Source organism: Plodia interpunctella, chromosome 19 (assembly GCF_027563975.2).
Source record: "Plodia interpunctella isolate USDA-ARS_2022_Savannah chromosome 19, ilPloInte3.2, whole genome shotgun sequence".
Taxonomy (NCBI): domain Eukaryota; kingdom Metazoa; phylum Arthropoda; class Insecta; order Lepidoptera; family Pyralidae; genus Plodia; species Plodia interpunctella.
The window spans coordinates 4,474,756-4,501,079 of NC_071312.1; the positions used below are offsets into that span (position 1 = coordinate 4,474,756).

The 26,324-nt window shown below is 33.8% G+C and overlaps 1 protein-coding gene across 8 annotated transcripts in view; it reads right to left on the minus strand.

The window, feature by feature from the left end:
- kmr (kramer) overlaps positions 1-26,324 on the minus strand; it is a 51,143-nt gene that overhangs the window by 9,793 nt on the left and 15,026 nt on the right. For 5 of the 8 annotated variants that reach the window (XR_008405638.1, XM_053759933.1, XM_053759930.1 and 2 more), the window contains exons 3-9: positions 7,493-8,757; positions 7,111-7,318; positions 6,702-6,747; positions 6,192-6,283; positions 5,255-6,095; positions 4,462-5,157; positions 4,180-4,375 (exon numbers count right to left, since the gene is read on the minus strand). Coding sequence is in view for 7 of the 8 variants with exons in the window: in XM_053759933.1 (XP_053615908.1) it covers positions 4,180-4,375; positions 4,462-5,157; positions 5,255-6,095; positions 6,192-6,283; positions 6,702-6,747; positions 7,111-7,318; positions 7,493-8,757 (3,344 nt within the window). In the remaining variant the exon portion in view is untranslated. Of the gene's footprint in view, positions 1-66; positions 3,420-4,179; positions 4,376-4,461; positions 5,158-5,254; positions 6,096-6,191; positions 6,284-6,701; positions 6,748-7,110; positions 7,319-7,492; positions 8,758-26,324 lie in introns of all 8 variants that reach the window. The other 3 variants (XM_053759926.1, XM_053759927.1, XM_053759928.2) reach the window with 2 other exon arrangements.

A 26,324-nucleotide genomic window follows, 5' to 3' on the forward strand; every position in this document is an offset into this window, starting at 1 on the left:
AAAAATATACTATCAAAATAATGACTTTGCTTTGCTTTATATCATAAAATAAGTAGTAGAACTTACATTGTACCTTACAGGATCTTACGAGTGTTAGAGTAAACCTGCATTGCTTGCGTTATCAGTCCCGGTGTCCATATTACAAACAGTGCGATTTGTACCCATACCTGCACCCCGTACGCAACCAGAACCCCTTTTCATGAGCCCACTTGACATTAAATCCCATTGCCTAAGCTTTTCTCTGTCGATCTCAAACCGTTTTTTATTACCGACAGCAGTGTTAGATTTAATACCACTATTCATTTCTAACATACGCGCATTTCCTAAAGATGAATCAATAGCCAATTGCTCATACACACCTTCGTCAGAAGGGATTATATTATTATCTTCAGTATCTTCCGCTAGACTTACATACACATCATTGTCGTCGCTTTTTTCTTCTTCTACAAAGCCGGAATTTTGTAAATTAGCACTACTTTCTCTCATTCTTAATTGACCCTGTATATCACAATTAACGTAAGTAACATGTCGAGATATTTTATTAGGAATGCTTTTCTTTACTCGTTTTATGCTGTTCATGCCATTCATATCACCAGTAATTCGGCTCATTAGTGGAGATTCAACTGTGTCTAAATCATCCATAGAACGTGCATGTCTATGAGACACTCTTCTTAAGTTATCTCTCCATAAAATATCTTCATCCCAATGTTTTTCTCCGTGACATATATTTTCGTAAGCACCAACGTCAGCTTCTGCGTCATAATATACCGTGTTAGATGAAGTTCCACTACAATGTGATGACATACTAGTATTGGAAACTTGTATGGATGAGGTATTTATAGCACTACGATTTCCTATATTGGAATCTGGTGAAGATGCTTCCGCGTTGTTATAAAAAGAATTTCTTTTACAACTCAGACCAGATATTAAGTTCATCGATTCAGGTATCTTAGAATGGCGTCCATCTGATGATTCATAAATATTTTTCATATCAATTTCGGGATCTTTATCAGCTGCACTCAAAAACTCAACCGAAACACTCCTTGCTGATTCCACTAGTTCAAATGATCGTTCAGTAAATATCTGATTATTGTGAATTGGATTATGTATATGTGAAATTTCATTTTTCTTATATACTGGGCCCCGCCGTCGCTGATTATTTAATCTGCGATGAAGATTAGTGTTCTTTAAAAAGTGAGAGGTTGGCAAAACATTTATGTGTTCTTGTGATGATAAATCTGAGTAATAGTATGGTGCACTATGTTCCGTAGAACTATCTCTACTATGGAAGCCCGTGGAAGTGGAAGAAGCATTCGTTTCATTTCCTGATTTTAGCGCAAGTTTTTCGCTTTCAAATTGCTTAATTTTGTCTGATATATCTTTATTTAAGTTTTTGCTTAACAATTGCTCTTCATCGTAACCTTTAGTGTAATAAGAAATAGGTGACTTCGTTATTCCAACTGAACTGCAAGAGTTTTGAGAACCTGTGTTACTTAAAATTAACTGTTCCTTATTATGATTATTATTGTGCTTGTTGTCATGAATTTTACAACTATTTCCTACAGGTGTACTTGAACAACGTATGTGAACATGTGGAGGTTGGGCAGTTCTCAATGTATTATTATCTTTGTGTGTAACACTACTCTCAGGTGTTGATATATTAATATCCGATCCTTGATGATGTTGGGATTCTCCGATAGGTTGAAGTTTATCCAAGTATCTGTCTAAATCTACATTACTTGTTGTTTCATTGTTAAGACATAATTTCGACGCAGATAATTCAAAAATAGAGTCATCTGAAAGTGGCCTCCTTTTTAACATCATCTCTATATTTTGATAGCTACTCATTGGATACCGTAAGTCTATTGCCAGTTCACTTTCATTTAAACTAGCAACTTCAGATGATAAATTAGAAGGAGCCATTTCAAATTTGCTACTAATGTCGGACTCTAATGATAATCTTGATGATCCTCTATCAGCATTATAACTTCTCAAAGAATCTGATTCGATACTGCTTGAATTATAATTTTCAAGTATTGCAGGAGTTAATAATTTAGGAGATTCTTCGTTTAGTTTTTTCCTCTCGTTTGGTAAACTCGCTCTGCTATTTCGAATCTTTTCGCCACGTGTAAGAGTATCATGAATAGAAGTTCGACTGCCATAAATCATCAGTGAAGTGGTTTTTCTGCGGCGTAGAGTTTGATTTTCATTAGTTAACATTTTCAGAATAGAATTATCTTGCGACATATCAGATTTATCTAACTTTTCTAGAACATATTTTGAAAGAGCCTCATCTGATAATTCCTCATACGGTGGGGTTGAACTCGGTATAGGCGGTGGAGAAAGTATATCACTATCTGAACTTTCTTTTCTAACTAAATCATTTCTACTACGACTTAGGTAATATGATGCAGGTCTAAAGGTATCGGAAATACTAAAGCGATTAAATGGAATGTCGATGGGTAGCTCATCTTTGGTCCCTTCATCATCAGTCGAATCAGAACCATCAGATTTTTTTGATGCCTTTTCAGTTTTTGAAACTCTTTTTACCGTATGATCCTTAGTGTCTGCAAAATTTGATGCAGAATCAAATAAAACAGTAGTCGGTTTATCTAAGTCAATTTTACCATCGTTATTTAGAAGATTTAATTCCATATACACAGGTTCCACTTTTCCGCTACTTACACAAACCACTTCATATGTTTGCATATCTTCTTCTTCATTTCCAATATTCATTTCAACGTAAGGATTATCTTCATAATTTACCGGCATGGTATCATTAAAGACACTTAAATTTTGTAATACCATTTGATGGGTTAGTTCAATTGTTGACGTCTTCCTTGGACTCATTGGTAAATAATGATCTTCTCCAAGTACAACGGGAGGTGTTTCAGGTTTTTTACTAGATTGAACATTATCTATTTGATGTCCCTCTTCTGATGATTTAACATCCGTACTTTTACTATTTGTAATAGAATCGACTTCTGCATCAGAATCCATCAAAACTTCATCTAAATCATTATCAGTATATTCTATTTGAGTTTCAGATTCTGCTTCACTCTCATGAGTTTCGTATCCACGTTCATGGTCTTCATTGACATTTTCATTATCTTCAATCTTCTCAGCATTTTCACTAATATTGAATCCTTTATATATATTTTCATTACTGTTACAAGTTTTAGTTATATTAGGTATCGATAATGTTGTTTCAATATTTTCATAAGTATTTTCTAGTAAACCATTCTTATTTCCTTCAATGTCACTACTAGAGTAATTTATTTTTAAAATGTCTAGGTCATCAGTACAGGGTGCGTACGGAGTTGCAAGTGGTGTAATGTTATGGCTTGTTAGATTCGTTCTATCAGACCTTCCTGCCTGCTTATCTCTTGAATTTTCCACATCAGTGCCCGATGTTTCCTCTGAGGTGCAAAATTGAAATCGATATCTTATTTATATCAATTATTCAGTATCAATAAACAAAAATATCAATTTCACTTTTATTTTAAAATTGCCTTTTTGTTAGTACAAGGACAATTTAAATTGTTAGAAATGAAAACAAACTTATCATTATAGTTCCGTAACATAATAAATATGTATATTTTAACCCTCCACCGGTACTACTTGATATTGACTGGTTAGTGGCACATGTCCCCCGCAGGCAGGAAGGTACCTTTCCGCAAAGCGAAGTCATTATAATGCTACTGCAGGATGGTTCAATGTAGGTATACAATATAAACAAATTATAATAATGCATAATTGTTAAAACATATTAAATATATTAAAATATAACTACTCGTATTTCCGGAAGATTAAACGTAATTTATGCTGCTGTTTCTAAAAAATTCTTAAATATTCGTTTTCTATTACCAAAATAATAATGTATATTTTATTTATTAATGAATCAGCATAATATTAACAATATTTATAATTTTACACAGTTAGTTAAAAGGTAATTAAATTATGATGATTTACATAAATTAAAACAAATAAATAATAAGTATATGTAATTGTTGAAAATTGTTATATGAAAATACACGAATTATATTAACGGAATATTATATTAACGGACTGTCATGCAAATCTTGTACACATATAAAAATATCATGCATCTCATCTTACATACTTGAACCGTTTTTTTAATCAATTGAATCTGTAAATTATCATGCTTATGATACACACCTTCATCGTCAGAAGAATAACTGTTATATGTAGCATTTGTATAGGTTTTAGATTTATACTGGTCTGATCTTAGAGACTGCCGACTTTGGTTCAAAGACCGAGCCAGTGATATAGTAGCTGGGGTGCTTTTTCTCGTCAACGGTGATTGAAGCATTCTCTGTTTCCACTCAAGCAAGCGTTTCATTGATTCTTCTCGCTGAAATAACAAAACAATAATAATTTCATTAGCTGTCATAACAAAATGCTATATTTTATAATTACTTGATGTTTTAAAATATGTACCTGTTGAACTTTCTTGTCGCCATCTTTTTCTGTTAGTGTTGATGGTAACCTAGCACTAGCTGATCTCATAAATCCTTCTGATGTGGGATCAAATCTGCTCATATTTTCTTTAACAAAACTAATATTAGAACCATCGCTCATGACGCTTCCACTTCGATTCAAAACATCTTTTTGATGTTCAATGCCTTTTTCTTTTAAAGTCCAATTAGAATTTAAACCTTCTAAATCACTATACTTTGAATTATAACTAATGTTATCTCGTGCAGGTTTTTTTGGGGCGAATTCGGTCTCGTAATTATTATTAGTGACCTGAGAGTAAGGAGAATTGAGCTGTTTTTCTGCTAATCCACTCGCATATTTTGCTAATGGTATCTGAATATTTTTAGGTCCTAATCCTTGTTGTTGTAAATATTGTGCCGATTGTCTCATTTTCTCTGCATAACTTTCTTCTGAGTAATATCTATCAGAGCTTGGATCGTAATATGAATTTATATCAAGACTAGACTTAGGCCGTTGTGGTTGGCGAGGTGGATCACATGTCGCTGTACTTGGCATGGTTTTATTTAACGTCTCGTTCTTGGATTCATACTCAAGAAAATCGGCACTATGAGGCCTGGGCACTGGAGGCTGAATACCACTAGATTGCATTTTCTTTCTTCTTAATACTGATGGTCCGCTAAAAGTCTTTTCCTGGTGCTAAAATTCAAATCATTTTTAAAATATTATTAATAAAAAAAATATATCATTTAGTCTAGTTTTTTGACTGCGACTAATAAACAATATTTATACTTACATAATTCCCGCCATATTCTTGTTGTTGCTGCCGCTGTTGACTAGAAAGATTATTACCAGCGTTTGTCTGAGACGACTGAGGAGGTGACTTAGCATATGTTTTGCCGTACTCATTCTCCGCTGCATACATTCCATAGACATCTTCATAGTCTCCGATTTTACCCTTGGTATAAGAAGCCATGGTATTAGCACGACCATATGCATCAGGTGTCCGTCTATCGACCAATAATCGCTCATTAGTCACACTCGGTCCCCTGTTCGACCGTGTCATTTCACCATAAATATCTTTGTTATAGACATTGCTGTCAATATTAGATTTAGATTTCTCTCGAGTCTCTGAATAATCGTCATGATAATTTGATTGTACTCTTTCTTGCTCCAATGCAGATTGGTTATGTTGAATAGCTTGTTCTTTAGACCCGTTTCTATCATCCATTGGTGGTGTATTATCCTGTAGGAAAGGATTGCGAGGTCCAGGTTGCTGTGTATCGTACAAACTTTCTTGCGTGTTGTCTTGCGTAGGCTGTCGAGGATGTTGATATCGTGACCTATCGTTAAAGTAAGGCGATTGAGGATTAGATTTGTACGCTGATGAAGTACTTGGTTGGTTATTTTCTAATTTATCAGAGACTGTGTTAGTCAATGGCAGGGAGAGGTGATGCGTGTCATAAGATCGTTTCGTCTGGTATTGAGTTGGCTGTACTGGTGGCGGGCTACGGGTGTATGTACTCTCCAGGTTTGGACTGCTTGGATAGTTTGTGTGATCTTGATAACGAGTGTGATTAGTGCCTTGACTGTAGTGTGATGCTGGCTTTTTTAGAATGTCGTAATTTGGATCGTACCTGTAATTTTGCCAATAGTTTGATCAATTTATTTACATTGGAATTGAAATTAATGACATATATTATTTTTAACAATAGTTGAGTCATGTTACTTACATATCAGGACTAGGAGAATTATAACCTTCGTTAGACCGTCGAGGTTTTGGTGGAGCGTTTGCGTAAGTTGGTCCTGGTACTTCATCTCCCTCCTGTAATATAAATTTAAAGTAAACATATGTATTGTTAAGATAAATACTTGTTTAGAATTTGTATAAATGTATCAATAAATAATACAATAATATAACGTATTATATGATCTATCTATCATATATAATTTTGTGTAACATTGCAATGTAGAGATTAAAACTGTAGTACAATAACTTCTACTCTCAAATATATGTATCCATTCGTTCCAGACAATCGAATTAAGCTAGCGTTAGCACGTGGCACCACCTGCCCTGCCCGTATAACCGATGCTTAAAGATGTTAATGAGAGTATGAAAAGCCATGACATTCCGATCATTATGCCCAGTTATAACGAGCAGTAATCGCTGTCCTTGGTTCCGCTCCGGCGACCTAATTACCGATCACCTGCACTACACATCCGTGCACACAATAAATACCTACCTCGGTTTTCGCAGGTGGCCGCTCGATCTGTTTTTGTGGTTGCTCACTGAAAATAAAAGGATGATTACAATCTCAATTATTATATTGTTGATATAAAATGATCATGTTAAAGTAACTGCCTGTAACAGGAAGGAAATGACGTTTTTGCAATCTACTAACATGTAATTATTTTTAACGTATAAGTTTTTATTTAATGTATGTATGAAGAACTTTCTTTCTTCAAAAAAAAATTCTTCATTTATTATCAGTTTTATTTGTGATTTGCTTTTATACGAATTGGCATGTGGCTTTCAATCAGATTTTCAAACATGACAATGTGTCATGATAACGGAGCTCCATGACTGACCGATTGTTATAGAGCAATTAACCAGTTATCTAAAATAGCGATCTAATCCGGAGGTCATCTTACTTGGGGCTTTGCATCAGTGCGGCCATGGTCAGTGCCTTGACCCATTTCAGCATTGACTCCTGATCAGGAGCCGCGAGCACGTATGTCCTCATATTCGCATGCTCTAGCTTGAATGAATACTTCCTAAGTACTTTGTCCTCCGATGAACACGCCGACACTTTGTATGACGGCAAAAGTACTGATCCCAAGAGCTTTTCCTCATCTTGACCTGCAAACAATTACTTATTCATAATCATACAAAATGTTACGTTACTTAAGAAAATCTATTAAATCTGATATAACTGAAACATCAATCTGCGTTCTAATTTAAACATTAATTTGACAATTATCACTATCTGATATAGACAATATATTTGTACGTGTTTAAGTGGATAATACTTACTTTTGTAGTAGAATAAACAGTACTCTGACAAAACGAACCATCTCTTTCTCCATACTTTGAGTCCATCTGAACCCTGTTTGTACAATATACCCGACATAGCAACCGGTGCCGACGGAATCCTTTGAGCTATAGGAGATCTCAGCGCTTGATTACCACCACTACTCCGGCGACTATCCGAAGATGGAGATTTTACACTTGGTGAACTAGACTCACTGGACTTCATAGGTGATACAACACCAATGTTGTTCTTCTCGTTTTGGTGGCTATAATCGGATGGAGGTGATTGAGGTTTGCTTTTATCGCTCTCTGATTGCCGTCTGTGTCTATCAGATTCCCGATATTCAAGTGGCTGGTTAGTTTGCCATTGAGATTCTAGATAATGTCGGTTTTGCTTTTCTATTTCATTTCTCGTATACATTTCAATGTCTTTTTGTATATCAGGACTACTATAGTCTTTGAAATCGTTTTTACTACTATATCGATCTAAATCCCTATAAGAACCGTCTGAGTATATACTATTTTGTAAATTAGGTGGCGGCTGTACGCCGTGAATCTGTTGAAGCAAAAGTTGTCGTTCAGCGAACTTTTGTTGCTGATACATCTGCGCTTGGTTTTGGTAATGCATTTGCTGTTGTAATTTCATTTGTTGAAGCTCGTTGTACTGTCTCCGTAATAGCTCAGTGTTACTCTGTGGTCCTATCCTATTTGAATACGGAAGATATGGCTTGGAACCGTATGCATTAGCGTTTGGTCTATACATTGGTTGATGATTTTGGTATATTTGATTGGCATCTTTCGGTGGGTTACGTTTCAAATAATCCTGATAGACTTCTGCATTGTACCCTTTGGGTATATTATGTAATAACTCATGATTAACATTATGATCAGTATGTATATCTGTTCTTTCGTGTCCGGGTGGTGACTGAGGATAGTTGTAATTATCATTAGCTCCGTAGTGCCTTGTATAGTCTTGATTGAGCCCAGTTCCATATAGTTCGTGTCTGTTTTCTAGGAGCGGAGACCGGGCATTCATGTTTGAATGGTATTGACTTTGTAGCAGCTGGTGCATGACGCCATTGGGTTGTATTTGACCAGTTTGCGCAGAAGTGAGGTGTGCTGCCAGCTGTGTCTGTTGCGGGGAGTATATCTGATCTGGGTGGACATGGTGTGCCATTAGCTGCTGTTGTGTCAAGGGCTGCTGGGTAGCCGGTAATGATTTCTTGTTTTCCATTGGATATTGTGACTGTACTACGGGTGGATCAAGCCTGAAACAAAAAGAAAGTTTGTTATCATATTATCACTTGCTAACAAAATACAATTATATCGATGGACTGTAAATTCTTTATTTGTCATTTTTCTTTGTTATAACAGTAGTTGAGACTTTTAGAATTTTATTGGAACTATTGCGTGCACGATATCACATCGAATGGAACGATTTTACTCGAGTTGCTTAATCGAAGAGACGTTATCGTCTCGGCTACGATAAGGTGCGTGTTGGAAGAAGTAGATGAACTTCATGGCGTACTATCACGTAAGGTTCATTTGGCATGTACCCATTTATTTACAGGAGCAATTTGTTTTCAGTACTTTAGGCCTTTAGATTCGTTCATTAGGTATTTGATTCAACAAAATTATTTCTACTGAATTTATGAATTAATAGACTGCAGTCTATTAAGATTGTCAAATAACATACTTTTTATGTAGTATGAGAATTTATTTTTCCTATAGTAATAAGCATAGGCTTAAACTAAAATACTACTTGTACATACAACTTATATTTTCAAAACATATGAATACCTGAACGAATCATCTGTAAGAAATAAATGCAAAGAATCTTATTGTACAAAAATATTAGGATAGCTCAATCAAGAAGTCTCACACATATCAACCGATGAGTGTCATGTGAATCTGGTATGAAATAAATAAATTATCCTTACTTATCCCTAGGCATAAGTTGCGGTTGGCCGCAACATCGTTGCGGTGCAGTGTACATTCAACCTTACGTCAATTTATTCTGCATAGAATTCCATGCGTGGTAATAGCGAAGAATTTCTGATTAATTTGGATAGCTTAATGTGTTGTTTACAGTACATAAAGAGAATTCTTGAATCAATTGTCATCTAAGTGTAGAGCAATTTTCTATGAGAAAGTCAAGCAAAAAGTTATAACTTATTTTAAAATATACATGAGAAAATAATTTCTTTATAAACTATATTATAAGTCGCGTCATGTGAAATTATTAAAAATGCAACTGTATTACTAAAAACTATTTATATAATATAAATAAATATTTTTAATAGAGAAGCAGATGGAGGCCTTTGCCCAGCAGTGGGACATCATTCGCTAGCATAAACTGCTAAAACTAGCATAAAAAATCACTAGTCTATTACTCGTCTGCTCGCGGCTCCACTAAAATATTTGCTTTCTAATGAAAATCATAACAGTTTTATTATAGATGCTATCCTATAGTCAATCTGCGTATTTTCAATAGTTAATTAATATTAATTCTAAATAATTTTGCTGCATACGATTACAAATCACTTGTCTCTTTCACATGACCTCAATCTTGACCGTGGGAAGCAAAACAAGTGAAACACCTGCTACAAGCTATACAACATACAACTAATATTAGTTTGTTGGTTTTCTAATGACCATTGTTTTGTTTTTATATCGTAAATGGCTCTTCAAACATAGTTATATTTTTGATTGAATACCTTACTTATCTGTCCTTTGTATATAATTTAGTTTTACCATATTAATTTATTATTATTTTATCAATATCAACAAAATAATATTACATCACGGTCTCTTAAATCAACACACTTAATAGCTAACAATTACAGTTATTACCTATATAATCTCCATAATAAAGATTACCTGGGTACTTCTGTTATCACTATCCAGAACTATCTAATTTTTTAATAATTTTAATTAATTAAGGTACTTATTCATTGCTCAAAGGTACGCAGAAAACCTACTTAACTGTGAATTGATTTCTCCTTGTCATTAAATTAGAGAACTTATGAGACGGCATGGGAACATATTTTGCTCATAAATTACACCCATAAAATCCTCCATCGACCATTTTTCGCTATGATTTAGAAATGAACTATACAGTCATGCTTCTGAGATGCTGTGAGCATCCGGTGAGAGTGGATCTGTTGTTCTAATGACCGGAAGCAAAACATACAAATACGTTGTCATGCGACATTTAAATTCATGGAGTATATTCTGTTCACTAACTTGGTAATGACATGTCAATCAACTTCGTCGGACTGACGAATGGTAATGACTATATGATGGCTTCTTAGAAGGAATATTAAGTCTATTCAAGTAGGTACTATGCCTTTTGTGTGTCGTTGTGGACATAAACAATTAACTTAACATTAACTATTTTTAATCTGATTAAAATTACTTAATTCAAAATTCCCAATATCAATATTTACAAATGCAATGAGCGTATTACTCATTATGTTTGAATATCTTGTTATAACTGTACTCCTTTGTAAATGGTGCAATAAAGAGTTTATCTATCTATCTATCTATTATATACCACTACCTTATATTTCCAACCCGCCCAATCAGATTTATGCATAGTTGTCTACTGTACCGTTCAAATTTTTAATAATCATGAAATTCGTCATATTGTCATGACTAGGACACACTTATTGGAAATATCTACTCACGCGCCAAACTATAAATTAATACTATCGTTGTTTAGTCTAGATCGTTAAAAATACAGCGTGCTCAATTTTCGCATGCATTGCGGCGTACGCGGGTACTATCGTGGAACAGTGGTCTACTTGGCGAACCGCCAGACGACGTGTGCGCCACGATTAGACCGAATGACGGCTGACTGATCCCCATTCAATGTCAATCCAACCTTAGATCGACCTACTTAGGGCAGAAATCAAGTCTGATTTTCTATCTATTTGACATGATACATTTTTATGTATGCAACTACAAAAATAGTTAATGTTAAGATTGTAAACATTTTATGGTATGGATTTGGTCTTGAAATCCAAATTCATCTTACATAGACATCATTTGTTATTCAAATTAATTTAGTATTTATTATTTAGTTTTAACAGTGTAGACTAACTTTTATCAACAAAAATGGTGGAGTGCTAGGAAAAGATATGAATTATACTCTATTTCTTACATAGATACATACATTTCAGAAGTAAATATAAAAAATTAAAAGCTGATACAAATTTTTAATTATCATATTACTGTTGATACTGGGATTTGAAGTGTTAATTAAGATGCTTGTAGTACGATATTAGTGAACCAAAATAGCTGACAAACACATCCAAATCAACCAGAGAGTATGACAGACAGGAAACGGACGCTTTCGACGTATGCGGATAGGAAAGCCGAAAATAAGCCACACTTTTTCATCCGCGTCTCATGTGCCAGAGCGTGATTCTTTTTGGATAGTCATGACGCAAATGAATTTGTTTTGTTGCATTAGAATACAGACAAGAAGTCGGAAGTGAATGTTCATTAGGGAATTTCTGCCATGCCCTCATTACAGTCACTCACTAAGTACCGTAACATATTTGATTATTGTGACAACAAATATGCTAACTGAAATGAATATGATTAAACAACAGAACTCGGTAATGGAAGAACAGTGGAGCTAGTCTTTGGGCTTCTCAAAACATGCCGACTTCTATAAATCTTGTGGGTTTTTTCTATGAATGCACACTAAGTAAACATTGATTGACCACAAGTTTCAAATTTAGTTATTGACAGAGATAATGCAATACATCTCTTCAACACGGATTTCTCAATCGCCACACGTCATATGGATCAACATAGCGAAGTTGTTGAATGAATCATCTAAGTAAGACAATCCTTACGTTACGATCGATGTAAGATCACGACCAAACCCTCATTACCATCCGCGTGTGACAAATCTAAACACGTTTTCCTCACTTAACACAACATTATAATATACGGTTTGTTTTATTATCTCGAATTAGTTTGACATATATAATTTATGCTTCTAGCATAATTTTTTTTTTAGTCAAAGCCTTGACAAACTAAAATAACAATAATCTTGTTTTTGTTTGTTGTACAATAAGACTACAATAATGAGATTTCGTTTTACATATATATGCTATGGTATATTTGCTAGAACCTTACAAAGACAGATTGATACAGAAGTACTTTATGGATATATGCAACAGTCCGGAACTTTTAACATCTAACCATTTGATGAACTTTCTGAGGTATATGTAATAATAACATGTAATCATAAACCAAGGTGTTAAATTGAACATTAACAACGTCCTTAAGACTTTATGATGACTAAATTAACCAAAAGAAAATGTACTTGTGCTAACTAATGTCGTAAACATCGTTAATATGGCGCGTAAACTTATTAATACATTTTTCAACGGGTTAATATGACTATAAATCTAATTCGGGAGATAATATCTTAATATAACACATTTTACATCGAAGAGTCTTTAGTAAAAAACTTCATAATAAGCACGTGTTAATTGCAGTGTTTAACTGGAGATTGTCTGAACGGAAACAATTAACATAATTACAATATACGATACTCACTCGCTTTGAGTAGTCTTAAACCAGTAATAGCCCAATAAAATTGACCACATCCTGGGGAATGAAGCTTAAGGGAGGATCTTAGACATCTAAGTCGCAAACCACATAATACCATTTATCACACAATGTAGCAAAACTTTGTTCTAGAGAATTTGCTGCTTTCGATGATAATGGAGACCATCGCTTTAACCATAAGCTACTGTTGGATCCACGCTATTGAGTATTTAATGATTAAAATCTCATCATGACTCTACAGTGAGTGTATTTACACATGTGCAATATGGATCATGTTGCAGCGAGCGCTAACAAAACCGAGTAATCGATATAGCAGCAGATAGAAATCGATCCATCTGCGTCTCTGATCTAAAAGACACTGCTCAGCGTTGGCCCACACTCACTCGCATTTACATAAGCACGACTTCCGACGACAGCCTACTTTAATGAAAAATTATATCCGAGATAAATTCCGTTCTCATTTCATCAGTTACGAAATGTCGTTGCGTTTCCTCTCATTTCGACATCGTCATTAAAATATATTGGCATTTCACTTTATTTATTATAAATCAAATCAAGATATTTCATCGGATTCTCAACTATATCCCGCAAGAAGATCAAATGACAAGGAATGATTAAAAATGCAGATACGAAACATAAGTTATTATCTGATGGCAATTATATCAGTCAAATATCAGAAGTACATGAACTTCTGATTATTTTGAAAGACTAGTTTAGGTAAGGCCGCGGAATTCAAAGCTATAAGCTTCAGATTCCTTAGCGAATGAACTAACGCTTGATCGTCTTTTATTATTGGATGGTTAATGGAATGACATAAAAATATAATATTACCTAAATATTTTCCGAGTTAAAGCTGTTTTCTTTTTATCTCCTGTTTTAGGATGATCCTTGTTCATATTTTTGTCTTAATGACTGAATAGATTAGTAGTTTATTTTTTGACTAATTGATCGTACCAATGCTCAATAATTACAAGCTTTAATCAAAGATTATTTCCAATGCCGTCACCGGATACTAGTCTAGTTATTGGCCAGTGTTAGCCAAGTTCCAGTTTGGAGAATTTGATATGGCAACCTTAGACCGGTTGAACACCACAACGTTCCCGCGCATTCTTGCTGGAGGTGAACAACCGGCGCGCACGGCGTCGTCCTTGGAGTCGAGTCCTTTCTACCATGCCAATAGCGTATAACTCAGCAACGACATTGCTTGGCAAAAAGGGAGAACCAGTCGTATCAACCGCATCACCGTTAATCTTACTAAGTAACATAAAGTTGATGGAAAAGATGTAAATTTGTTACCAGTTTCGATATATTTATATGCATTTTTAGAAATAAATAACCTACTACTACGGTACGATTTATGACATCTTCAAGTAAATTCTTTTGAGGAAGATTTAATATATAGTGTTAGTAAAGTTATGAACATTAATTTAAATCGTATAAATGACGAAAATATTAATTACTATAGCTATTTAATTTTTCAGTCAAATTCGAAAAATTCAAAAGTAATTGGCAGATTAAAATACAGCTGATAAATTATTTACTGGATACAATGTATGCTGCGGCGCCGAGGCTACTAACAGGCAACAAATGAATACTTCACTAATATACCTATGTATGAGAGATAACGAACCTCTCCGTCAACTGGCGTGACCCTAACACTCGCAAACTCGTTTTCAAGCGAGTAAACTGTGATTCAAGCCATACTATTCATGTACATGTAAAATGAAATGCCAACTGTACGACAAGGTACGTAATTGTCGAGTTTAGTGGTTCCGAGTGGGCGAGTGCAAGTTGTTAATAGACTGGTCTTGGAGAGCACGACCGCTCTAAGATTAGGTTACATCTCACATGCCAAAGAAAGACATAGTCATTTTATTTCGTTTCACGGGAATCAAATTCATCCATATTTTCACTCCCAGGATCTTTATAAGCATACTGATTTGAAATAAATGACTTAATAAATTAAAGTTTTCGATGTCACAGCTAGACAAAACCATATTATGGTATCAACAAAAATTAGATTATATTTTTATTTACACACTCGTCACGTTACTGAGTTATGGCAGGTATTACAACAGATCAATGTGAACGAAGGTAACTCACATGAAACGTTTAGTTGTATGAGCAGCTATTAGCATATTTTTTTGGTATAACCCATTTCGTGGATGGTAATGGTAATTGAACGTGAATTAGCACCTCTATTTATCATTGCCGTTTCAAGCATGTTTAAATAGATAAATAAACTGAATAAATTGATGTTTAGATAATAACTAGACACAGCCCACAGCGTGTTCCCAGATATATCACGTTACGTAAGTACATACATTATAACGTATATACCTCAATTTTACGCAAGAATTTTTTATTCATGATTTACTTTCCAATAATAAATGTAACCAATTTCTCCGATACTTAATAACTTTCGGATGCGATACGTAATTTGTAAATTATGATAACAAAGTGTACTAATTGGCATTAGTAGTTTCAATTTATTATGATTATGATACAAAAGTTGTTCGGCCACGCGAACGAAGTCGCAGGCATCAGATAGTAATTCATAAATGCATTTGTTTAATTTATAAATAATAATAATAAATAAAAAAGTCTTTATTTATTCAATTCCCAGTGTGTTAGTTCACTGAGAATGCATCCCTCTGTGGTATAGGCCGCCTCCAGGCTAAACTATTTCTCCCTATTTTGGGCCCTACGCAACCAATATTTTCCTGCTAGGGCTAATATGTCGTCAGAAGACGAAGACTTTTAATTTATATACGTGTACATAATTTTCAAATATACGTATTATGGTGTCGAAAATTCCACGTTTGTAATCTTGTGGCCTAGCACATTTTCCTTGTATTTTAATAATTTATTTTTAAACTAGATTTCAATATATTTTTCCAGATACTAAACATTTCAAAATCAAATAACTGATATAACATTTATTGAATAATAATAACTATTTAATTTGTAACGTTTCAGAAAAGAATAATAACACTTAGTATAAATTCCATCGTTCTGTAACGTTAAAGTGTGTGATATCAACCATCCTGCAGTATAAATAGAAACATTATAGAGTATTCACAGAAGCAGTAACGGTCGACAGACCATGAAAAGTTAACAAAGGAGTTTGGAGGACTGCTCTGTTCAACCAGTGTAGGATTACTGTAGATTTTTTTTGCATAAAATTAGAAAATACAAATCGAGCTGGTTATCCTATATCATTCCAACATGAAAGTATAAATTATTTATTACATTTCAATTGAAATTGCCAAGGACCACCACCAACCCTATAAAATTAATCCCAATCCCAACTAATATCATAAATGATGAAAGTAAGTTTGTTCGTTTGTTATCTTTTCACACACACGGGTACAAAATAACCTGGAATAACACATAGGTTACTTTTCATCCCAAAATTCCCACGGGAACGGGGCGCAGCTAGTTTCATATAAAATTGCATCTATACTAAATAACATTTCTTCCATATTTTTTTATTGGAAACAGCTTAATCGTAAGAAATATGTATTATTGTCAAATCCTAATGTTCAGTATTTTTAATACAGAACCCTAAAATATGTGGAGTTCACTAAACTAAAAACAATAGGCAACCACGAGACAAACGGTAGGCAACTTTTTAAGGACTGTTGTGGAGCTTTTCAAAGGAAACTTGAACAAAGATTTTATTTTTCTTACGGCACGTGTAGAACTTTAATGATGAATGCATCGCCATACAAATGCGAATATTTTAAAGAGACAGTAGTATTAGTTCAAAGCACATGTTCTCTGTCCTTAATCGACGCGAAACTGGTATGAATGACTATAAAAACAAGAATTGGCACACAATAAAGTTACGAAACATAAATAGTATACGTGCCATGATGTGTCATGTGTAGCAGTTTTTAATTACAAGTTGTCAAATCAAATACAACTGATGAAAGAGACATTAAACGATGACACAGTAAACACCAAGATATTTAGGTAGGTACCTCTACTGATTCAACTTTTTGTAACCTGAGCATCGGTACATTGAAATTGGATGATACGTACTTACGTTCTTAAGATTAATTAAACAATCCACGTTACAAGCAAAATATCCTAATGATGACAAACATCAATCAAAATACTGAATCAAGTTTAATTAAGGCGTATAAAGTGCACCACACCCATTGGCCACCCAGACTTTATCATAATAATGACGTTGCAACACAAAATTGATTTATTTTACAACATGTATGACTTACATAATTTTATGAACCATTTTATTATGAAGTTGAAATTATAACACCGTCACGATGAGGCCATTGTTGAAATGTCGCAAAGGAATTCAATATTAAAATATTTATATATATTGATTATATCTATTGTCTCGCATATTCTCAAAATATTTTGACTTTCTTTTGCGTTTACATTACTTATGTAAACGATCCTAATATAAAAGAACGAGACGAAATGACGATGTGATCTAATGGTCATCATGCCGGACTGCTACATTGGAGGTCCCAAGTTCGATCCCCGGTCAGGTCATAATGGAAAAAGATCTTTTTTGAATTGGCCTGGAATCTTAGATGTTTATCTATATAAACATATGTTATAAAATATACCTAGTATTGTTGAGTTAGTATCCCACAACATAAGTCTCGAACATACTTTGGGACTAACTCGATCTGTGTGATTTGTTCCTATATATTAAAAAAATCTTGATTATTCCTTAGTAGCTTGTGATTCCATCTACGTTCCCTCTAAAAAGTATATTACCCGTAAAAAGTATATTTATAGGTTTCAGTGAGACGGAGCTAATAACTTTGTTCAAACTATGTGTCCAAATTGATTTAGGTACGTGATAGAAATTAAACTGTCTCTCTGAAACAATTCGCCATCACAAAAGAATGCACTTTAATTATAAGATCGTCTTGTAAATTGCAAACCCTATAGTGCCTTCCATTTACAGAAAATACGTGCGTGCGGAAACCAGCAACACGCGACTACACTGTGGTCGTGTTGTGGGAGTAGCCGTGATATTGCATTGTGCCGGCCGTGTCACAGATTGCATACTGGTTTTGTACGCATTCTTACCAAGCCTCCAAGACGTCACTACCATACAGTACCGATATTACATTTTCGATATTATACTGCACTTAAAAGGAAAGAAAGATAAATGCATATTAAATTCTTACCTTAACTACATTTAATAATTCTGTCTAATTCCGAAAAAAATCGGTAAAAAATTTTTATCCTAATTTTCATTGGGATTATATCGGACAGCCAAGATGCAAAAATGTAATTGTAAATTGGGTTATAAAAATAATGCAACATAGTGACACAATTTGATATCTAATCACAATAAATTATGAAACGATAACTCGTCAATAACTGTCGTCGTAAATAGATTTTAAATAGACCAGCACGTAACTTTACAATTGTAAGTTAATCACAAATAGATTGAACACGTTGTAGTGTAGAAGAATTACGTTTTACAGTAATGGATATAGTATTGCAATAGATGTATTTTGGAACTTCGTAATCGATTTTATAAATACTAGGCCGACTATTTCCATAATCGGAGATATTTTTGAAACATTGAATTGAATAATTATTTCATCTAAATCTGTCCGATATTAAACATTTAAAAGATATCCGATCATTCTCTATTATCATAGGCTAAACACCAAAAATAATATCCAATATGAAGATGAAGTTAATGGATCTTTTTGTACTCTTATGTCCACTTTGAGACACTGGACTCAGGATTTGTTTGGATAATCACCCCCAATGAGTTCTTACAGAGATTCGCAATGAGAATTCGAATCGAATAACAAGGCAGAGGCAATATAACCTAACTACCCGACAAGGTAACCTGATAAAATGGGTTTATATAGTACGGCCTCTCTAATCACAAACCAGTCGTAACTTGAGTAGAAAGCATTTGAGGATTATCTCCTAAACTAAATAGTGTTCGTAACCGATAATAGCCAATTGCTCTTAATCCTCAGAACCACGGAACTAAATACATCTGAACTACCAAATTTGTAAATAAAATGATACTGCAGACATAATATAATGTATTGATATGATTACACTTATCTTTTGGACTACATCATTTTGCAAACAAGAAGATGATATATTGAAAGATATTGACAGCAACAATTTCGTTACTACTGACCTAAATAGATATTGTACAAGTTTAGCAAATCCTGTATGTCTGGGTTATATTTATTATATAGTAGGTAGTGCACGATCGTGGAAATTAATTCACAATTTATCTTATGATTAAAAGCAGTTTTATTGTAATCGTAATTACTTCACAACTATTACCCTATCAACTATAATTTAATTGCCAGTAGCATGTTTAGAAGATATCATTAAAACAGAAGACCATGAGAGAAGAAAGTAATTGTTACCGCAGTATAACTTGAATGATATGATAACTTGGAAACGCTTCAAACCGAACTTCTAAATATTGTATTAACAAATGTTCTGAGCAAAGACTACGAGCCGATACTACGGCCGACTAGGATCACGGTTTATACGTAATGCAAGGCATATTGATACAAAGTCATTGTTCCAAAGAAGCTGGTAAGAAAACAAGCCAACAGTAGGCAAAAAGCACTTTTCTTGAATGCCACAATGGCGAACAGATTCCGGAATCCATATACATACCTAAAGAAAGATTCGGTAAAATCTCTTACCAATGTGATTGGACATGGTTTTCACGTTTTCGGAATATTTTTTTATCGTCAGAACAGTTTAATATATCAGCGTCTTAAAAAAATATATATTTTTGACGCATTTTGATAACATCAAAATGAGTAGGAAGTTGGTATGGAACGAGATGACATCTTAGACTACTCAGCGCGTGCCACCTTGTGAAATGGTGATTTCTCGAGCTGATAACCCCTTATTTTCCAGCAATGAGCTCAGACGACAACCTTTCATAGTGGCAGACATATTTCTAAGCGTTTGGTTTCAGCGGGAAAATCAGTATTTATCATAGATAGACTAGCTGTTATCTGAGATCTGACGGTAATGGGTGACCTCGGGTCATTAACTACCTTAACTCTAGAAAGTGTTATTTCTGCATCTTATTCTTCGTCACGTTCAATTTCATTTATTAATTGTGAATGTAATTATAAGTACAAAGGTTTAATATTGCAATATAGAAACATAATGTCAAGATTTCTCAGAACGCAGATGTCGAGACAGTCATTATTTTAGTGTCCTATTTCAAATGAGTTATTAAATTCCTAAATTGTTTCCGTGTATTGTGTTTGAGCTTATGAATACATTATATTGATAGGTGTCTCAGTATTTTATTTGCATTAAACATAAGAATTACAATGTTTAGAGAAAACAACTTCATAGATCAAAATTATTATATTATAATAAAAGTAAATTCGATACCGACATTTCCGTTTCCAATATAAATCAAAAATATACAAAGGATCCTTATTTGAGAGTCTATACCTCGATAGCGAGTATTGGGTATGGCTTCTCAGGGGTCATCGACCCAGTTTCAGGAAGAAAGACCCGAGGCGATCACATATCTCCTTTTTTAGTAATTACGACATAAATCGAGATTGCACTGATGATCTGTCTGGACATTCCTTCATAAATTCCCGTGGTAAATTCTGACTTTCAGACAGAGTGAACACCTAAATTTTTAGGTACCTACTACACGTAAATTGTAAGCATAAACTTTAAATATACTTGTAACGTGTCGTACTGTAATGTTGTATTAATATTTTTTTACTTTAATTACTATTAAGTATCCATTATTTAATGTATAACTATTGCATCTAATATTGGAAAGAAAAAATTTGGATTTGCCTTCCTAGCGGCTGTGCAGCGATGTACTTTGATATTTTTATTTATTCAATACACTTACACTAATAATGTGTATACTATCGACTGGTAATTTTAAATCCTCCAGAATGTAGGAGTTAAAATAACTGCATCAACCAGAATACATTTTGGCACGAAATGAGATTCCAAGACGGAGCGGCCTTGGTCCATTTTATACATAAGTCGATGGCCCGTGTGTCCAATCATTGTGTAAATATTAACAATTTATCAAAAAATATTTTACGTATTTTAAAATGACCCAAATACTGGTAAAGTGCCCCATTAGATACTGTTGATAGTTAGATACTGATGTTATCTTGAAATTTTATTGTAACACAATAAACGATATACTTACTGAAGTATTATATTTCTGTGCCATGTTTTTTGCCGACTTTTGAAAAAGTTGATAATAACTCGGTATCCTTATTATTATGATATTATGTTTTGATTGATTATATCATCTGCACCGTTACTATTGGAAATTTAATGTTTTAACTATAAACAAAATATAAATAGACTGAACTATAGACTCAGTTTGCATTTTTTGCAATTTCAGGCTTAAACCCGTGCTAAAACTCCGTAGTTTGAAATTTCCAACAAGCTGGTAACAAACTACAGCCGTTCCGCTTATTCGCTCAGCTTTAAATATAAGTGCTTCATAGTATAAGTAACCTGCGTTTATGTAGTAAGTAATCAAACATAACTACAGGAATTATAGTTTTGATTCTGCAGTCTGCATTTTTTGCTCCACTGCGACAAACTAGATACCTGTCAGGGTTGGCAGCATGTTGGCAGACACCTTTAACAACTTTCAATAAAAACGGCATTTAAAATTTAATATTTAAACAAAACGTGGTTTATATAAATATATTAGTAATTTTAGAAATTAGATACCTACCTACATGAATACAAAAGTTAAAAGGTAAGTTTATTCGCCAATTTGTTCTTATTTGTACCAGAATAGAATAACCAAACTATGGAGCGTTAATGTTTTAGGTTTTAAAAGCGCTAATAGCGCTGTTAAAATCTAAAACTGTTTACAACCGACCAGCCGTCACATTATCATAACAACTAATAGTGATTCTGGCTGAGTTGGTACCTCATTGTTTTAGTCTTCAAAGTAACATTATACGGAGCGAGGATTTAGTAATGGCTGTGGTGTACGGTCACGGGTCAAACGTAGGTCGTCATTTTTGATGGTTTTACGCTAAACCTTTTAAGTGGGGTTCTTGGAATTATTTCACCATAGCACGAAACTTTTTTTGACAGTTAGATAGGTATTATGTTAAACTTAAGCATAATAAACACTAAAAGCTTTTAAATCGAGTATTAAGATAAATTGTTACATATCAGATTAATCTGTGCAGAAGTCAGAATTTTCTAGATAATTGTACCCAGAAAATTGTGACTTCTGTACTAAAATAAAGAAGGAACGGAAAAACGTTTACGTTAGTTTTTAGATAGTTTTAAGTTTATTTTATTGTAAATTTTGAATAACGCGTGTTACAGGAGAACAATATTTTTTTATCTATCTAAAAAAAATCTTAAGAAATATTTTCTCAAACCTGATTAAAAATGTAAAGTGTAAGTGTTGCTCAATTTGACCACATTCTTTGCTTTCAAAGAGGCCGGGTACAGAATCTCTGGCTTTTAAGACATTAGGCTTATCTCACATGTAATGTGGACAGACTTAGTTCAAATATTTGTTTGTAAACAGACTAGTTTTAGCTAGCTGAAGGCAAACGTGCTAACAGTATCTCCATTAAAATAAAGAATGTACAGGTTTGGACACTTAATTGCAAGATAAGAATCTAAAGTAGATAAGTATGGATTTTCTACGCCATGCGCCAATTTGAATGCTCAATGTATCGATGACGCGTGCAATTAAGGAAAAACCTATGAAAGCATACTTCCGAAATTAACTATCATTCCCCAACTCTGAAATTTAAAAATGGAGTTCAAAGCTATGTTAATACACGGACGGACGACTAAATACTAATATGTGAATACTAATGTTAAAACAAGGACTTCTACCGCTGCTCCCACTTTTAAAATTATTAATGAAAAAATAGATAGACAACATAGACACACGTGCACGAGTCATATTACTTTTATATGTATTTGGTGACCCGAAACACGAGGATAACATGGCTGCAGGTGTTATGCAACAGCGCAGGCTGCAGAGTGCAGGCCCATCTATCGACCGGCTGGCTAAGGAGACGCATTCGGCTAGACGTCCTGTTGCGGAATAAGTAATAGTACTTCTGATCCAGATTGAAGCCTTTTAATGCCACAATTTTTAATAAAACAATATATTCGTCGGACCTAAACCAAAGAACCTATTTCATATAACATGATGAGTTCTTGCAATATTTCAAATTTGAGGTATTTCCCAAAAAAAAAAATAGGTACCTGACAGAAACACATACCATCATCTCGTATCATAAGCACACATTTTTGTTATAGTTATAAACCTAAACAAGATAGAACATAAAACGAAAAGAATAGTGAGATGCATTGTGCCACAACCTTCTTAATATTACTAAGAATTATATTTTGGGGTTCTTTAATGTTTATCATCACTTGTTGATTGCGGCTATTGCGGCTCTTGAACTGAATGAAATATTATGTAAATTTTAATAAGTTACCTACTTTTTAAAATTTTTGATATTGTTGACTTACTCGAATATAATGTTGATTGCATATTTTATCACTACACTTATTTTTGAAAATAAAAGAAATTTTGATTTTACGAATCATCAAAACGCTGTTCATATAAGAACTATTTTTATAAATTCTGGTTACCATGAGTGTGCTATAATTTGAGTTTAAATAATTAAGGTACTCGGTAAATAGGTAAGGACGGATATAAAGGATAAGTAAGCAAATATCATGTACCTATAAGGCAATAGCAACCTACTTAATCACAACACTAGCACAATTTGTAAACATACCTAGAATTCTCATAGCTAGTATGTAGTTAATTACAATAATTCAAAGTAGGCATCTTACTAAATATTACGAACCAGTTCAAGGAACAAGTATCTACATGGGAGGTAACTTTTAATCCTACTTCTGAAAGAATATATACAGATATAACACCAAAAGATTACAAAAGCCAAGTCCAACACGTCTGCTGCATTCCAACGCTCCTTTCACGTTATTCTGCAATGTGCCAGCGGTTAAATGTCGAAGAGTAAATTGCACGGTGCACGACCTTACGAGAATTCGATAAAGCAATATTATTGAAGGATCCTAATAGTAATCCTAATAGGATCCTTTGTATGGAAAGTACCTTATTATTTGAACTATTTTTGATGGTGGTGAACAGCTAGAGTAAAATATTGATAAAAAACAAAAAAAATGGTTTCCCAGTTTTACTTATACAGCATAGCCTATGTGAGGTAGAGATCCAAATATGTCTTATATATCTGATAAGAAAAAATACTACCTAAGCACCTATCTTGTCTTATTAATATTAAACTTCCAATAGTCGCCAGCTCTGATCGAGGCCTCGATTCGATGACCGATTTAAAAGCCAGAACAAATAGATTTCATCAATTTTGCATCGCTTTCAGGGTTACACGGCTATTCAGAAACCCCAAATATTGTTGTACACTAACGGCACATTCTATGTAAGGACGTAGGTACTGTACATGTTGTGATAAATTGTTATTTTTTTTATTTTCGGAGAATATAAAAATTTATGTATATGTCGGTAAAAATAAAATTCAATTTCCTATCAATATCGTAGGGTGAATCGACCGGTTCACCGATCACCACCCGCTCTCGATCACTTTTACAAAAAACCTCTAAAATAACCGTATTACCGCGCGTGAAGTGTTAATTTTGCATAAAAAGGGTTGATCCATCTATCCTTTTCATTTGTATCAGTTGTCTCGGTAGCCAAATATGTTATTTATCGATCAGTGAGCTGACGAAATCTATCCAATGCGTTTGCGTGAATATTACCGCCAAATCTTAAGAAAAAAATAGTGGGACGTGAACATTGAATCGTCAGTAAAACATGTTTTTCATACGGTTTAACCTTTACTTTAATGTGTGTGGTGTTGAAAAAGAGTTATATTTCCTTCTTACGTGGAAATTTAATAAAAAAAGTTAATAATTTACTATAAAATAAGGTGATCGCCATGAGACGTTACAAAACTAAGCTTCCTTCAGTTTACGATTAGGTGATCGTAAGGGGGCGGTTTTGGCCTTATCTTCGTTAAGATTTTGTAGTATCTTGCATGATGTTGTCGGGAATATTAATATTTACTTTGTTCCATCGTAACATGTTTACTTTATAGATCAGATGGCGATCGGCTTAAAATGAAAAATAATCATAAAATTAAATGCTTTTTACTAATGACAAACCAAGTGGTCGGGAAACGGCCTGTTACCGATAATTTATTTTTTCTATAGAAAAATATTAGTTTTATATGACACAAGAAAGCAGAGGAAAAGAAAAAGAAGATTTTATAAAAAATAATAGTAATAAAAAGATACCTTGTTATACAGTGAATGTGCTGAAGAATTAATTAGTGATTTTGAAGAAGATTTGGAAAAAAATATAGCCTGCGATGTATGCATTCCCTAGTTGCACTTAAAATGCACAGAAATGCGCGAAATATCTTATTCTGAAGCAGCACTAATGCCCTATAATGTTCATTTTGTCAAACGGAAAAAAAAATTTTTTTCAACAAATAATACAATACAATTTCGACTTTCAATTCATTGCCCTAGAGTTCCTTTTTCAGTGGTTTTTAATGATCGTAAACAGGCGCAAATGTGTGAACGTAAACTGACGAAAAACGATCGTGAACTAAACAAAACACACTTTTTGATTATTTTTAAATTTAAAAATAACAGATAAATAGGATTATTTATGAAGATAGGTTTATCAAATAGTTGAATAGTTTTTTTACGCGTAAAACACAACATCTAGTTTATAATGCAACATTTTTTTAAGTTATGACGTTTTAAAATCGAGACATCGACTAACTGATCGTAAACCAGCAGGTTCACCCTAATCATTCTAAATAGTGAAATATCCTTGCATGAGATGTTTTTAATTTACTTGCCAGGAACGTTTCAAATAAGACAAGACGGAAGTAAGTTTTTTCATAAGAACATAGGTATAACAAAGAGCTGCGGGCGGGTTCGGGCAGTAACCCTGAGTGTTCGGAGGAAGGGTGCTCAAACTTAGCTGCAAACTTGGCGCAGAGTGACAAGCAAAATCCTATAACGAAAACCACTATACCAACAAAATAGATCTGAGATATACCTTTACTTTAATAGGTAGACACCTAGTATGATTAGGTACTTTGTTTTCCACTTTATTGAAGTGCTAGTAATTTTAAACATTTTATGAGTAGTCGTAATATAATGATGCCAATCATAC